This window comes from Papaver somniferum, unplaced genomic scaffold (assembly GCF_003573695.1).
Source record: "Papaver somniferum cultivar HN1 unplaced genomic scaffold, ASM357369v1 unplaced-scaffold_137, whole genome shotgun sequence".
Taxonomy (NCBI): Eukaryota; Viridiplantae; Streptophyta; class Magnoliopsida; order Ranunculales; family Papaveraceae; genus Papaver; species Papaver somniferum.
The window spans coordinates 14,538,426-14,556,393 of record NW_020622934.1 but is presented as its reverse complement, the minus strand read 5'-3'; the positions used below and the strand labels follow the sequence as shown (position 1 = coordinate 14,556,393).

At 36.9% G+C, this 17,968-nt stretch overlaps 1 protein-coding gene across 6 annotated transcripts; it reads left to right on the top strand.

The window, feature by feature from the left end:
* The first annotated feature begins 3,114 nt into the window (after nt 1-3,114).
* On the top strand, nt 3,115-7,417 carry LOC113334463. Of its 6 annotated transcripts, none has more exons than XR_003352819.1 (10): nt 3,115-3,377; nt 4,358-4,422; nt 4,515-4,581; nt 4,872-5,038; nt 5,174-5,313; nt 5,415-5,521; nt 5,623-5,799; nt 5,932-6,281; nt 6,679-6,776; nt 6,868-7,417. XR_003352819.1 is itself a non-coding variant. In XM_026580709.1 (8 exons), exons 3-6 carry the CDS (start codon nt 4,980-4,982, stop codon nt 6,169-6,171), a joined length of 855 nt encoding a protein of 284 aa, XP_026436494.1. In that variant the 5' UTR covers nt 3,115-3,377; nt 4,358-4,422; nt 4,872-4,979; the 3' UTR covers nt 6,172-6,281; nt 6,679-6,776; nt 6,868-7,417. The 6 variants fall into 6 exon arrangements, 1 of the variants encoding a protein (XP_026436494.1); XR_003352821.1 differs by having other exon boundaries at nt 5,623-6,281; nt 6,868-6,888; nt 6,975-7,417; XR_003352820.1 differs by having other exon boundaries at nt 5,623-6,281; nt 6,868-7,081; nt 7,161-7,417.
* The last annotated feature ends 10,551 nt before the right edge of the window (nt 7,418-17,968 follow it).

The following is a 17,968-nucleotide window of genomic DNA, read 5'->3' as shown; positions in this document are numbered from 1 at the left end:
CCAGCTCCTTGCACAATAGGTGTAGTGACTACCGCTCGGACATGTACCTCTTCATCACTTTCTCCTTGAATGTCTTCCATAGTGACGCGGTCCGGGTTGGGAAGTGCTTCACCCGCTGGTATCTCATGGCTCGCACCTGGGAGTATCATGCTGGACTAGAGGCTAAGAACCTCCCACTGTGGTCGCAATGTTGATAGGGTAAAATGTGGGAAGGAGGAACTAGCCCTAACCACAGAAAGTACTCCCAAGGTGTAGAGAGGTTTAGGAGAGATAATGGTGGATTAATGATGATATTAAGAAGTGTACCTTCTTTCACTTTTATAATGGCCCTCTTATGGATAAACACCCATAATATTACCATATTACTAAACTTCCATTTCCCTTTCCTTAAGTTAATACCAAACCCTAAAAGGCATTTCTCTTTAATCCAAAGCCCAACTTCCTTATTGTGTTCTTGTGTGTACTAGAACTTCCCATCTTAATGGGTTAGGCCTAGTCCCCAAGTCCCTTTTATTCCTAAGGGGAGGACCTTGATAGGTTAAGGGAGGCTATTCGTATGATTAATCATTTCCATGTATCAAAACTCGGTGCATAGCGATTATTTTAAACTGAGCATTTAAATGCATACAGCCTATTAGGGGCCACTGAAAAGGATTTAGGGGCCAGCAATAAAACAAAAAAAGGTCACCCAAACGTAAAATATAGCCATACCTTATCCCGTGTAATTCATAATGGCAAAATTGCCCTTAGATAATCGGTAGATAATATATTGTTTTTATCCTCCGAATGCATTCGGTAGACAAGATAAGAACCATGCGTCCGAATGTAGTGGGTTGAGTATTTGAATGAATTTTGTTTCATTTTTCATTTCTTTTGATTTTTGAGTTATAGCCATGGCATGGTAGGATCAGCCACAGTCATATTCGGAAGATATATCATTTGAATAAACTCCCGAATATACGATGGCCCAAAAATCAAAATTTTAGAAAAACGAAGATTTTTCAGATTTTGAACTTGTAATAATCGGAGGAAATATAATTTACATAAACTCCCGAATGTATGTTGCCTAACCTTCTAAAATGGCTATTGAAACCACCTAAAGCCATGGCATGGTAGGATCTGCCACAGTCATATTCGGAAGATATGTCATTTGCATAAACTCCCGAATATACGATGGCCCAAAAATCAATAAAAAATTTGAAAAACCAAAATTTTTCTGGTTTTGAACTTGTAATAATCGGGAAGATATTGCATTTGCATAAACTTCCGAATGTATGTTGGCTAACCTTCAAAAATCCTTAGGTTTGCGCCTCTTGGAACCACTTAGAGCCATGTCATTGTTTGTTATGCAACAAGCATATTCGGAAGATATTGCTTTTGCATAAACTTCCGAATGTACAATGGCCCAAAACTCAGAATTTTTGAAAAAACAAAATTTTTCTTCCGAATATGTGTTGTCTCCCAAATGAGAACCACCATGAGCCTTGGCATATAGGGATTTGGAACCACCATCAGCCTCGGCATATAGAGCCTTGGCACTACTATATTCGGAGGTTTAAATTGTTACTTGAACCTCCGAATATAGAGTGGCCCAAAAATCAGATTTTGGAAAAAAACTCAAATTTTTGAGTTTTGTACTAGTCATAATCAGAAGATCAAGTAATTCATTTGACTTTCGAATATGTGTTGGCTCCCAATGAGAACCACCATGAGCCTTGGCATATAGGGATTTGGAACCACCATGAGCCTCGGCGTATAGAGCCTTGGCACTACTATATTCGGAGGTTTAAATTGTTACTCGAACCTCCGAATATAGAGTGGCTCAAAAATCAGATTTTGGAAAAAAACTCAAATTTTTGAGTTTTGTACTAGTCATAATCGGAAGACCAAGTAATTCATTTGACTTCTTAATATGTGTTGGCTCCCAAATGAGAACCACCATGAGCCTTGGCATATAGGGCTTTGGAACCACCATGAGCCTCGGCATATAGAGCCTTGGCAATACTATATTCAGAGGTTTATATTGTTACTCGTTCTCCGAATATAGAATGGCTCAAAAATCATATTTTGGAAAAAAAACTCAAATTTTGGAGTTTTGTACTAATCATAATCGGTAGTAAATTGTGTTATGTTAACTTCCGCATATATTCAATTTTGGAATTTGTGGTACTACCATAATCGGTAGTAAACTATGCTCATTATCTACCGATTGTGTCTAATTTTAGTGCAAAAAATTTAAAACAGTAGCAGGAACATAATCGGTAGACAACAATCAATTTATCTACCGATTATAATTGATGTTCTTTATCTACCGATCATTTCTGAAGAACATCAACCATAATCGGTAGATAACAAACAATTTACCTACCGATTATGGTTGATGTTCTTCATTTCCAAAGAACATCAACCATAATCGGTAGGTAAAATAGATTATTATCTACCAATTATGTTTCTGCTACTGTAAATGCTAGAAAAAATTCTGATCAGATTTTTGATTCAAGCAATAAAATCCTAACTTTGGATCACAACTATACTATCATCTATCCGTTTTGTTTGTTTAACTCGTTTTTTTTTTTTTTTTATATTCTAAGTTTCAACTTTAAGGTCAATGAATTTTGGGTTTTAATTTTAAACAATCAATCACAAAATTAGTTTGATCGACGATCTTTGGTTTCAATCAAAATTAAAACGATGAAAAAAATTTCAATGGGTAGAAAAGAGAAGAAGAAGAGGAATGATATGATTATGAAAATAAAGGATACAAGTTTAGATTTAATATAAAGGTGAAGGACAATATTGACAATTCCCTACTTTTTAAGACACCCCTTAACCCTCTTCAATGGTTGGAAATAAAAGAATGACCCCTAATTTCTTCTGAGTGGCCCCTAAAAATGTTGGGTATTTTAACTATAACAAGTAATATAAAATGTGCTTTATTGATCAGCACTTACAAAAACTAAAGAAACAAATAGAACCTAGTAATATAGAATGTGCTTTATAGATTAGCACTTACAAGAACTAAAGAAACAAATAGTACCAACTGGGATTGCTATCTAGGTTGCGAATAAAATGAGAGTTTATTTTGATCTATTTAAAAAAAAAAAAGAGAACATTGGCTGGGCAAAACTAAAACCCCTAGGCCCTCGGTCTTTTATCTTCTCTCCGCTATTTCGAGACCAACAAATTCGGTACAAGTCTTCAAATCTCTTCTCTCTCTCAGGTTTGTCAAATTTTTTCTGTACCAATTAATTTGGCACAAGTCTTCGAATCTCCCCTCTCTCAAATCTTTGGAGAAAAGAATTCAAGCTTTCAAACAACAACACAGAAACAGTTCAAGCCACACCAACGATGAGACTTAAAAGTTTGGCCGATAAATTGTAAGTCTTCTCTCATAATATAATCCCGTGAATCATTAGCAGAGGTTTTTCAGGTTTATGCAAGATTTTAAGCAAGATTCATGCGATTTAGTCTGGATCTTGTAGTTCCTACCATATTTGTAGTGGTATCCCAATTTTATTTGTTTTTGTTAGTTTACTAACCACTATTAAACAAAACAAGCTAAAAGCGGGTATTTCTAGTCTAGGTTTCAGAGATAATAACTATAGGTATGTGTGTTGCTGGCTTTATAATCTAGGATTTGGTGGTATGGGAACTTTTTGGTTTTTCTCCATTGAGAATACGTAGGTACAGCTCGTGTAGTTTCAATTAGTGTTTTGCAAATCCCAAAATGCCTAGTTGGACTTTTGATCCATGTTCATACAGATTGACTCTCTCTCCATCTAGTTGCACTTGTATTTATATTGCTATGTGGTTCTAGTTAATTTTCTTGTTGGTGATGGGCAGTAAGAATGTGGGGGTTTAACAATAAAATTATGGCACAAATGTCATGAAGTTTGCACAAATGTCATGTAGTTTGAATAATGGGTGGGAATCTTGTAGAAAACTTGTGGTACAATAAGTTGACTTTGCTTCTTGTTGTAACTCTTCTACTTGTAAGTGTTGACATATTAGTATCTCTGTGTATATGATGGTGTGGGTGCTTATATATGGAAATGATAATTGCTGCATTCTGGACAACACCTGAACCTGAAATTTTCGTGCACCTAATTCCCTAAATCATCTCCTACATGATTTTTTTATTCCTGTTTTTAATAATGTTTTGAGTCATAAGTGGAAATAATAGGGATCACTTGCGTTCTGGTAATCATATGCAAGTACAATTTATTATTGTGTCACACTTCTGTTTCTGTTTGATTATAGAAACTTTTTCTGAGGTTAGATGCTTTCTTCATTCAAACTTTTACTGCATTTGGACGGTCTCTAACATTTGTGGGTGAAAATACCACTTCTTACTCAGCTGCTGTTGCCGGAGCTAGGGAGGCTTTGATTTCTGGAGACCCTTCTTTCAATCTCGTTGAACTGGTTGGTTGATACTTCGTTATTTATGTTTTGTGCTTTGCAACCTGATACTTTCCATGTTTGCTTATTTTACTAACCTACTGACAAAACTGTAGATGTTCTTTGTTAGGGGAATGGGTAATCTGCAATATTAGTTGGGTTGATGGTGCTTTGCGATTGTTGGTAAATAATTATCCCACTTAACAGTTCCTATTATAAACTCGGAAAACCGTATTAAATCTCGTAAGTAGTTGGTAGATTTGTAGTTAGTGTAAATCTTATGGTCAAAAATGTTTTATATAGCAAAGAAAAGTTGAAGGATAGAATAAATTGAAGCAAAGAAAAGTTGAAGAGTAGAATAAATTGAAATGATATTTTGTAATCAACAAAAATAACAAGTATTGGAATAATTTATTTTGCTTTTCATTTTAAGTTTACCATACTAATTTATGGACTTCTTCATTCATAAGCAGGGTTTTGCCGTACAAGCTTCACATTACTTTTGACTTCTTATAAGTGCTTCACCTTTTGTAAGAAATAAAAGATCTTCTACTTTTTCCCGTACACCGTTTTGTTACATTATGCCTACTAAAAATGGAATCTATACTAGTGGAGCATCACCATCCAAAGACGATGGCTAGTAAGTGTTAATTCATCTGCCTGATCATAGGCTTGCTATAATATAAATTATTGACTAAATTATGCATGAAGCTATTATATATGTTATTATGATTTTTATATTTCTGTTTATCTTAATGAATGAATGCATATATAGTGAATGGATGGGTGGTACGGCTCTTGCAATGGTACTTAAAAAGGAAAATGCAATAGTAGTAGCCGCAGATCGCCAATTAATAAGAAAGCGAAAGAGAGATCAGAGTACCTATGAGGATGGTGGTTATGAAACAATCCCATGTATGTCTTCTTTTGATAAATATAGCACTTTAATTTATGCATCGTTTGTTTTGATTAAAAGTGTATGCACATATATCCCATAACTCCCCCCTTCTGTGCAGTTCAAGCTGAATTACAGTATATCCATCAGTTAGATAATAATACTGGTTGTGTCGTGGTCGGTCAACGACCAATTGCAAATAGTTGGTTTGGATACTTAGATGCAAAGGTTAGTTGTTATATATAAAAAATAATTAAAACTGGTCAGTCCGATTATATATGTGTGTATATATATATATTCATAAGTTTGTTTGTTGTATATATTCTTAGCTTTCTTCCAAGGGAGGAAGTTCCAACATGTATAAGAGTAAAAATAAAGTTAATGCAGAAAGCAACAACACCTTATTAGCTAGTCTTCAACACTTGAGCGATTTTCAAAAGGACCACTTCAATGCCAAAGAAACAGCATCAGAGGTTCTGTTAGTGGGCTGGAATGAACAAGCTGAGGTTTGTCATATATTGATAGCTATGCACGTAATTAACATCTGTGACATCATGTTCTTAAATGTTCTTGAAGGATGGGAGGGACAAAATGATGTTTCTGTTTTTGATTGTGGGAATATTTTGCTGTTAATGAAGCTAAACTTAAAATCATGGAATCTGAGGGGTTTGTCTCACGTTGATAGAAGAGGCGAATTCAAAACCCTTTTGAGGTTTTGGAAATCAGACGTAGTTTGCTCACAGGGAACTAAAATTAGAAGGTGGAACAGGAGAAAAGTGATGAATATGGGGTTTAAATGCAGACTACATCTAGTTTCAGTCTATAAAATTTTAATTTACCGATCAAAAACAAAAACGGAAAGACCGTTCTTTTTTTAATCTTTGTAGCCATCCTTGTATTACATCAACCATGCTGGGCCAAAGGAAATAAAGGACGGTGTATACATGGTTGGACGAGGATGGTGGGACACTGTTACGACACTTGAAGCGTAAGTTTTTCATCATCTTTCTTTTCCTTTTTAAAGACATGTATAGTTATTTGTGAAGTTATAATGACACTTGAAGGACCAGTCTGTCAGGGCTGCAGCCCATTCAACTCTTGGTTTCTATCCTGTTACTTGTTAAGTGCCATATTTTACAATGCCAAAGATTGCTTTGTTGATAACATGTAGGATAATTTTGGATGTTTTAATCCATAGGCGAAGTTATGTTGGAGTCTATGTTTTTTTTTGCAGTCTAAATAATTAGTTGTACCTTGTGTTTAGCACATACTGAAAATACAGTAAGACGAGGAGAAAATGTATAATTGTAGATCTCATCTTGCCCAGAAAATTAAGAGGAAACGGCTCCACAGCTGATTAGTTATTATTATGTTTTTTCTTATAGTTACGATCCAGATATGAGAACATCAGATGCAAAAGAACTTGCTGAAAAAGCACTATTCATATCACATACATTGAAAACTTCTGGTATCGGCATGGATGGTACGCCATTTTCAATGAAACAGCATTCTCTTGTTTTCCTCTTGTTTTTGCTATATTTCTATTATAGTTATTAAATGTATTTCTGTTGCAGTTTGGACTCTGAAACCTGGAGGTATCTCAAAGAAATCGCAGCGTATGGAGAATTTGAATCACAAACACGCAGATGTTTAAGTTAACAATACTCTCCTATTTCTGCAGTTGTACTTGTTCTAGATTGTTTGAAAGCCCTGATCATAAGTAGCAATGGAAGAGAAACGAGTCAGCCTTGGCAGTAGTAGAATTGGATGGAGCATGATTCAACTTTGGTACAAAACATTCAATTGATAGATTCATTTCGTGTTGCATCACCCAATTTTTAGCTTTGATTGGATGGTTTTTATGCAGGATTGGTGGTGTTAAGGTATGAAAGATGTGAATAACAGTATAGAATGGGAACATTGCAGTTTAGGTGTTGACTGAAGCACTAATGATGTTTTGGCTTAAAACATTCCTATTTTAAGAAATTATAATAGTTTGTTTTGATGCCCTAGGTGCTTCATGATTGATTTCGATAGATTTGAAACTTAGGTTTGTCAAACAACTCTCTGACATCTGACATAGTTGTTCTTAATAGAGAAGAAAAGGAAACAATTTTTCATTCATTCTCCCGCAGTCCCACTCTCACTGGTTAATTGTTCCTCACAGATTACACGTGTTCTATTGTAAGTGGTATTCTTGATTGTCCGCTAAATCATTTATGTATACGACTTAAGCTCTCAATGGTATCAGATATGAGATATTCCTTCTAGCTGCATTCGATCAAGTTTGTGTATTATCGAGGATGTTGTTTCTTCTATCATATCATGCACTCCGAGTCTCCTCCTATCCACGGAGTGGACCTATGTTTTTGTTTCACCGATGTCAAAGCAAAAGAGCAAAAAAAAAAATAAACTTAAAAAAACATATCCCACAGGCAAACTCTGGCCGATGCGGCAACCAATTTTTTTTCCCTTTTTTGCGCCAGATTATTTTGGAGCTTGTGTTTGACTTCAACATTGACACATTCCTCTGGTTGCGTCTTGTCCCGAAGCTTATTCGTAGTCCGTGTTTTCCATTTTTCCGCTGCTTGTGATTTGTACACTTTGATGTTTAAAAGAAGGCAAAAACTACCACCAACTAAAGAACAGAGACAGCGGAAAGAGCACAATGGGCAAATTTGCCCATTCCCTCTCCTCAAGGGATAGATAAAAAGGCAAATAGGATCAGCAAATGATCAAATTTGAGCATTAGCCCATGTCGGCCAAAGTTGAGCCAACCGGTTTAATACTGGTCCCAACTTTGTTCGGTGCATAACATTTTAAAATTCAAGTTTGGTTGTCCACTGAATAATATTTTGAATTTGACAACCAAACTTCAAATTAACGATTTAATACAACTTAAGGGTACATTAAATATATATTTCTGTTTTTTTTTTCTTTTTTTTTTTTAAGGAAACATATATTTATTTATAATAATTCTCAAAAGAGTTGAGGTGTTGCATAATACAATTAGATGGTTCATCATGAACCCACCATCTGTTTAAAAAGTTTGAAATTGCAAATTGAACTAAGTCATGAGCAATAGAATAGGCGTCTTTAGGAACAGCCGCAAAACTAATTTCGCTGAAGTCCTTGATGTGGTCTTGAATTGAAAGAACAGTGGAACGAGTACTCCAAGGAATATCATTCATGTTCCCTGTTATAGCTTTAGGAATGTCCTCAGCATCCCCTTCAACAATGATTTTTGAAATTTGTAGTCTTCTCGCCAGTTGGATACCAAGACCATATGCTTTAGCCTCTGCCATCGTTGAGGAGAAAGAATCAAAACAAATAGCTCCACTTCCCAAATGCCTTCCAGAAGAATCTCTAGCTATAGCTGCAGAAGAACCCTTGCCATTGTTATATGCAGCGTTTACATTAATCTTAATGTAGAACGGTGGAGGAAATTCCCATTGGACTGCGCTCTGCTGGTGGATAGGAACTGAAGAATAAAATTTCAAGGCATGGTGTAAATCAAAAACCTTGAATTCTTGCAGATCTTTGTGAATACAAAGTGGCACCGAAGGTTGAGTATTATTGAAGATTTGATCGTTCATCATTTTCCATATATTCCACAAAATACACGAACCCAGATTTAACATGATACCTTGATCAGTCTGACCTAAACATTGCTGGATGATGTCCATCGAGAAAATACCATCTGGGATGTTGATGAACAATGGACTTGCCTGAAATACAACCTTTGAGAATTGACAGGAAAATAAAAGATGATGAACTGTTTCTTCTTTTGAGTTACAAAGTGGACAAACATTTTGAATATGAGTGTTGAACTTTAATAAGTTACTGTTAGAGCATTGCTTGGTCGAACTCGCATGCGTTGCTATATCAAGGATGTTTTTCAATGTTAGTGATCAAAACTATAAGTCTTGATTTCTAGTCTACTATAGCTAAGGTCTCAGATTAGGATAGAAAGTGTAGTTGAGCTCAAGAACTCCAAGGAAATCATCATACAAGACGAAGACTACTCAAGGAACTGGTGGATCTTCATCGTCTAAAACGTATGTGGAGACTTGAACTTATCTATCACTCAAAAGTCTATTTATCCCCTATCTTGAGACAAAAGTCGTTTTGCTATATAGACTTAGATTATACACATTTGGTATTTCGAGACGAGTTTATCTCGCCTATCTATTTCTCGAAATATGTGTTGGTAAGCTTTCGCTTTAGCCAAGTTCAACTTTACCTAGTGACGAAAGTCATGTTATGTTTCAATCACTTTGAAAATTGCTCTGACGAAAAATGGTTTGTGAATAACAACTATATAACTTCTTCTGAGAATGTTTCAATGATTGAAATTGGAATTTAGATTATATAACCATTGGAGGATATAAACATTGTTGTGGAAACACATATATGTATAAGTCCTTATTCCTTGAACCGAAGTTTGCGAACTTTGTTAATCAAGTGAACCAGAGTAGTGCGTGAACCCAGTCCGCGAACTGGCGAAGTTCTCAAACCCGAGAATTTCTGCTGGAGTTTGTGAACTCCATCCGGGAACTTAAGTCCGCGAACTTTAATAGGTTATATCTAAAAACGATGTTCTTGAACTTATTAATATTAACTAAGGAATGCAATTGCAAGCCGTGTCTATATAGTTCATGAACCGATTCAAGTGAATCAAATCGTTTTTGCTTTAATTGTGTCTTGTGTAGTACATGAGATTTCCTTGCAATTGAACAACTCTCTAACTAGTTCATTTGAGTCATTTGAACTAGTTATGGTGAAGAAGAATATGGTTGATATGAAAGTGATCATATGGCTAACCATTTGGTTAACTATTGTTGAACCAACTAATGTACAAGTTTGGGTACGGTAACACAAGCCTAGAAACGTGCATTTCATTTGTGTATAACAAGCTATGTTTCCGATCTAACGGTTGAAAAAAATTAGATTGAATCTAATCAGGTTTTCATCTAACGGTGAATATTGAATGTTTTGTTACCAAGCTAACATTGATTGCAAACCCTGATTTGAAAGACTATAAGGGAGAACTCTAGAAACTGGGAAACCTAATCCCCACACATTCTGTGTGATACTAGTTGTGATAAGCTAGAGTCGATTCTCCTTTAACATTGGTTTCTTCTTCTAAACCAGGTTAACGACTTAAAGACTTCATTGGGATTGTGAAGCCAGACCGATACTAATTTATCGTAGTTGTTTGATTTGATCTTGCTGTTTCTATCGTACGAGTACAATTGTAATAATTGGCTTGAGATTTCTATCTCCGATAGGCAAGATAAAAAGTAAACAAAAACATCTTCGTCTCATCGTTTGTGATTCCACGATATCTTTTTTCGCTGCGTCGATTAACACTATTGTGAGGTGATTGATAATACTAGGCTGTTCTTCGGGAATATAAGTCTGGATTATCAATTGGTTCATGTTCACCTTGATTTATTAAAATACGGAACAAAACTTGTAGGTATATTCGTGGGAGACGGATTTATCTATTACCATAGACTTTTTTGTGTGATACAGATTTGTTTATTAAAGTCTTCGACTTTGGGTCGTAGAAACTCTTAGTTGTGGGTGAGATCATCTAAGGGAATCAAGTACGTAATATCATGCTGGGATCAGAGACGTAGGAGCATAAATGTACCTTGGATCAATGTGAGATTGGTTGGGGTTCAACTACAGTCCAGGACGAAGTTAGTTTGGAGTAGGCTAGTGTCTATGGCGGCTTAATACAGTATGTGTTCAATCTGGACTAGGTCCGGGGGTTTTTCTGCATTTGCGGTTTCCTCGTTAACAAAATTCTGGTGTCTGTGTTATTTCTTTTTCGCGTTATATTTTGTTATATAATTGAAACACAGGTTGTGTGTTGTTCAATCAATTACAATATCCGACCTTTTGGTTGTTGATTTAAATTGATTGACACTTGGATATTGGTCTTTGGTACCATCCAAGTTATCTCTCTAGTATTCTATAAAGACTCGGAGATTTCTATTTGCTTTAGTATATATCAAATCGAGATGTTGAGATATAAAATCTTTGATATACTTTTTATCTTGATTGAGTCTGACTGTCTAGTTGATTCTCTAGAAAGTATATTGGAGTTTGTCCATACAGATTGCTAAGCGAAATATTGGGTGTGGTTGTTAGACCCCCGCTTTTTCAGTTACTATAAACATCCATATCATTGTGAAGAACCTTTAAACGAAAAGTATGAATTTTTGGTTGAGTCTTCATCTTTTTCTAAAATATCTTCCACGGAAAAGAAGAAATAGATGAAGTGTTTCCACATTGTCTGCAAGAAGTTTATAGTAAGATTTTGTAGTGAACATTCTTGAATTTGTTTTTAACCAAATTTTTTTATCCTCCACAGACTCGTCTTGAGGAATATAAATATTGGAGATTGCTTCCACATGATCCACCGGAAATAATTGTAATAATAACTCGACATTCCATGTGTTCTGACCTTGAGCAAAAATATCTGAAACCAATTCAACCTGTATGGTCGACTGATTTAGTCTTGTTGGTCTGAAACCGGTATATTTGGCACTCATGGATCATTCTAGATGTGTATTGAATTTTCCGACCCAATAAACCAACAACATTTGTTATAAAGATCTCTCTGACAGACAACATGTCCTTCCAAGTTTTTAAATCGCCAGGTTTTGGATCACAATCCCAAAAGATACTGAATGAAGGTTTTTAGACTTGTATAATTGTATTTGTGTAGCATTAGCACTTGTTAAGAAACGCCGGACCAATTTTGAGACCAAGGAGACATTAACCTGTTCCATATTTCTTAACCTTAAACCCCCATCTTCCTTAGCTCTTGCCATTTGATCCCAATTAATGAAATGATATTTTCTTATGCTTGTGTCATGACCCCATAATAAATCTCGTTGGATATGAGATATCTGATTTGTCACACCCTTCGGAAGTTTACTGGTACCCATCGAATAGATAGGAATTGCAGAGAGAACATTTTTGGATAATATTGTTCTACCAGTAGAGTTAACATAGAAAGATCTGTAACATGATAATTTGTTGCCAAACTTTTCTATTAAAGGCTCATGCGTTTCAATACTGCAATCAGACTTCAGATGAAAGGATCCTAAATACTTTTCATTAACTTCCATTTCCCTAACGACAAATTTCTGAATAGTTCTCCATTCGTTGAAAGTAGAGCAACCGTTGTTGAAATGAATCGAAGATTTGGAATAATTTATGATCTAACCTGAAAAGGAAGAATAGGTATCTAGGATATACTTCAACTGATGAACATTAGCTTCTGATTTTTTTCCGAAGAAGAACAAGTCGTCAGCGAACATAAGATGACTTGTTGATGGTGCCCTGTTGTTGAATCGGTAACCACTGTAAAGGTTTAAACTTTCAAATTTTTCCATGAGGAGGGACAAACCTTGAGAATAGATACTGAATAACGATGGAGATAATGGACAACCTTGGCGCAATCCCCTTCCACTTTTAAAATTTCCATAATGAGCACCATTCAAAAGGATAGAAAAAGTAGAAGTAGAGACACAACTCATTATCAGATTATGAAAATGACCATGTATACCCATTTTATGAAGCATGTATACCCATAACAATATTATCAGTTATTTGTGCATTTTTCACAAAAGCATTTTGAGACCAAGAAATAAACTTATCCAGATAAGGAGTTAGTCTAATAGCAATGATTTTTACAATGAACTTATACAAAACATTTCACAAAGAGATTGGTCTAAACTCCATTGCAGTAAGCTAATATGGGTATGATTTAACTTACTCGGTATTTCACCTGAATTGAAAATTGCTTGGATGAATTTTGTAGTATCATCTCCCATTATGGACCAACATTTATTATAGAAGACTATTGGGAATCCATCTGGTCCTGGTGAGCCAAACGAATTCATGTCTTTCACCACCTTCCAGATAACTTCAGTTGTAGGAATTGAAGAAATAGAAGGATTGGCAGTGGCATATAAAGAAAATGAAGACTCTTGCAAATCAGAAGGAGGTTGAATACTCATGTCTTCTTGAAATAGGATTTTGAAAAAAGAGATTAATTCATCTGCTATCGCACTTGGATTAGTGAGCCATTGCCCATTACTTGCTTGTAGACTAGAGATATTATTTTTTCTTCTTCGTTGTTATATCGATAAATGAAATTGTTTCGAATTTTGATCTCCAGTTTTCAACCAAGTTTGCTTCATCCTTTGTTCCCAATAGGTAGCTTCCATAAATATATACTCATTTAACTGATCTGAAGTAATCTTTTCCTGTTGAAGAGTTGCCACCGTAGGATTAATCCCTTGTAGATAAAGTAATTTCTTTTTTAACTTACACATTTTATTATTAATATAGCTGATTTTGTCCAACTTTTAAGAAAACTACCCAGAGAGGCCAACTTCCTAATCAAATCACTTGAAAGATTGATATTCCAACTTTCTACAACCACTTTGAGAAAATCCGGATGAGAGGACTCGTAATCTTCAAACTTGTAGGATGGAGGATTCCGTGGGGTATTTCTACAAGTGTTAAGAATAATAGGTGAGTGATCACTCGTTAGTCTTGGCAGATGTAAAATACCCGAGATTTCAAACATCAGGCACCAATCCGGTGATGCTATGACTCTGTCTATACGTTGCCTAATTAAGCTCTGAAATTGTCTTCCATTTGTCAAAGTAAAAGCCGGACAAGAAAAACCCAAGTCTAGAATGAAGTTATTGAAGTGAGTAATTGTACATTTCATAGATTTATCCCCTCCAAATTTTCCTCTAACCGAAGAAATGACATTGAAGTCACCAATATAACATTTTGGCCCTTCTACATGTTGAGAATATATATATAGACTCTGCCAAAAGTTTCCCATGTCTAATCTATTTGGTGGACCATAAACGCAGAACAAGTTCCAACTTCGAAAAACACCATTCTGTTTCACTTGCAGGTGAATTAGATTTTTTAGAAGATGAAATAATAGCATCAATATCATTCTACCAAAGTAACAAAGGACACCACTTTGAACTATAACAGTAACAACACAGTGATTGGAATAACCAAGTTTATGAAGAATTGGACCAGAAGAAGATTCAAATAATTTTGTTTCCGAAAGAAATACAAGATTAGGTGTTGTACTTCTAAGGAATGGTTGCAGTGTTTGAATTGTTGGGTCATTCCCTAACCCCCAACAATTATATGCAAAGACTAACGTGGACCGTGCGGCCAATTAGGGCTAGCCGCCACCGCACATTTATCATCTGAATCCTCCTCGATTCTTGCAGCCATCTATGATTATGTCACTCCATAATTGATGCATGATCCATACTGCATTCATTTAGCGCCACTTGTATCTCTAGTGAGAGCTGTTTACGAAACAGAGTCAATGCGAAGTTCTCTAGCCATCGATTTCCATTCACGCCTCCTGGTAGTCTTGCTTGATTGTCTGGATTCTCTAAAACCCGTCCACTGTCACTATTCTGTGATTTGTGGTTTGTCTTGGATAGAATTTGATGAAGATTCTCATTAACTGATTTACTGGAAATTTCAGTTGTAGAAGATTTGAGCTTTTTGGTAACAAATTGAAATGATTCCGCTACTTGTAGAGTCTGGGATCTGTTGTAATTATATTGTATGGAAGAATGTTGTTGTTCAAGAACAATGAATTTTTCTTTAACCAGTTCTGAGTTTAGTTGATGTAGAGCAGGGATTGAAGTAGTTACTGGTATATGGTATCTTTCATGATGTGCAATTATTGGAGATCCATTTCCTGGGATAGTTGGAGCAGTTAAGGATGATAATGGACTCGTTTCCTGATTGGATACTTTAGGTTGGTAGTTGAATTGGTTTGTAAGCGTCATATCATTATTACCCAAAACATATCCAGAAACAGGTAACTACCTGTGCAAGTTATCTCCTCCATTGTAAAACGGATCAGCAGATAACGTGGATGGGAAGATTCCCAGCCATGGATGAGTTGTAATGATGACTCATCATCCCTGAAAACTCTGTTGTTGTTGATATCCGATTCTGCACATAGTCAATTATGTCATCTTCCTGATAATCCCCTTCTTTGAACTCCTCCAAATCATTAACATAGTTCTTCACAGAAGCATTAATTGATCGTTGGTATTTTGGAGTTATGAGATCATATGCCGGTTGATGTAGTTCTGGAGTAAATTCATGATGAACCTTATCCTTAAGTTGATGTAACTTTGGACATATTTTCACTAGATGACCAAGAAGACCACAGAACAAACAGAATCTAAGAAGTCTTTCATATCTAATTTCAGCCGTGATTTCCTGCCCATTGGACAAGGGAAATGTGATAGAATCTCTGAGTGGCTGTTTGATATCGATTGGAAGTCGGACTCTGGCAAATTTTCTCCAATTCCGAGATTCTTGAATAGATATGGTTCTGTGATTACTAGCGTGTGCAATCAACCTTTGGATAAACTTTATGTACAGATAATTAACCTTTAACCCATGTAATTGAGCCCAAAATTCCACTCTGTCAAAAGAATATTCATGCGTTAATTTGTTAGGAACACGCCTTTCGAAAGCCAACAGATCATCTCTTGTTACCCATGGAGATGATTCCATGATAAATTATGAGCCTGAATATGACTCAAATTTAATGATAAATGCTTCTGATGTAAATTCAGACGCATAGAATTTCTGGTTAAATGATATCCGAAACTTATGAAGTACTTCCTTGACATTAGAAATTTGAAAGGTTTTAGGAGAAAGAATCAGGAGAACTAAGCAATTTTGGTAATCCTTTGAGAGTTTGGTAGTGGAGTATCAATACAAATTTTTTTAGATGGCGTTTCTTGACTGAGAATACTTGCAAATTAACGGACCATCTCAGCGTTTGGGCTGTCCATATCAGTCTCAGAAACGATCACGGCCACGCAGGTTGACCGCATGATTTAACCAGCCTAGACGAACCCTAGCAGGAGAAGGCTATCACCGTGATGAACACTGGCGGGCCTATTTATTCCCTAGCTGGTCGAACATTACACTCTACTTCCCAACAAGCTAAAACGCCAGCCCCAAAGTAGGGTAGCCGCGCTGCTTTGGAAGAAGCTCGAATGAGCAAGACTGCTTAAGACAGTCTCAAAATTATCGTGACCGTCAAACTTCACTATCCTGATTGGACGCCTTAGATCGCACCATGAAATATGTAGGAGGCACTAGCACGCACATTAGCGAGCCCACTCTATCGCTACCTGATCGGTTGGCTCACGGCGTGGCATACAGCCACGATCGCATGCCCGAAACATGGCTGGTGTGATGCTTTGCAAGCGTCACGAAAATTCCACTAATGTCTTAAATTGATCACAACCATCCAACTTCACCAGCATATTTGGATGGCTTAGATCGTACCTAAGACCATTAGAGAAGTGCACGCATGTTCATTGTCAGCCCAATATGGGGCCCACACAGTCGGTCCCTCCAAAAGAGGAGCATAACTTGCCAAACCTTTTGGTGGAAGTCGTGTGTGCGTGGATGTTTTAAAACCCTAATTAGGGTGTGCGGCTCTGCATAACTGTCGCAGTTCGATCACGACCATCCATCTTCGCAAGCTTGGATGGAGGGTGTAGATATAGACTTAAAAGGTCCCAAGCATGTCAACATGATCACTGTGGGCCCATCTTTGCATGGAGATGGTCGGCCTAGGCAAACTAGGACTCGATAACCTCGAAACGCGCGCTCTAAGTGGCATGCTGATCGTCTTCCAAATCCTCTGCGACAATGGATTTGTGACGCAAATTGATCTCGACCACTCACCTTTGCCGGTCAAATTGAGTGGCGTAGATCGCACCTTCATGAGACAAAGAGGTATGGGCATATACACCGGCAGGCCATCTACACGCATGCCTGGTCGGCCCCACCAAAACTTGTGCCCAACCTCGGGTTCGGTCAAGCATAGGAGTGATGCTCGCGCACCTCCTAAAACCTTAAAAATCCATCAACGGTCGCAGATGAGGGTCTTAAACCATCTCGTCCGTCCAACTTCGCTAGCTTGGTCGGACAACCTAGGTTGAAAGCTAGACGACCAGTGAGGCATCCCGATGATCACCATCCGCCACTCTTCCACAGGGAATGATCGGCCAAGAGATGGCTCTCCCATGCATCCTCCAAACGATCACTCGAAGATGGTTGGATGTAATGCTATTTTAAGACGCTTGGTCCGCGACTTATCCGATCAAGATTTAAAACATCGATGCTTCATACATGCTGATTTTCTGCGATGCATTATATGCATTGAGCATACACGATATTTCATAAATATCAAATCCTTAGTTATTTTACATCACATGCTACTTCCTACAGTGGGTCCCACGATCCACTCATTCGAGACATCAAACATGTCACAAACTGGGGTACTGGTCTGGCGGTTTACAGCGTGCAGCATGCAATGCGCCATTACAAGAACGTGTCAGGAAAAGGTGGGCGGTTAGCAGTGATGAGGGAAGTGGTCAAAGGTGTGAACGTGTGACAATAACCACTCCTACACGACCCCACTACTCCATCACTTCACCTACTCCACTTCCTACGAGATGAGAGGTTGCGCTCAATGACTTGTATAAATAGGTCCATCACCTATTTCCAAATAACACAGGCAGACACAGAAACCAAGTGTTGTCATTCGTATCCAGA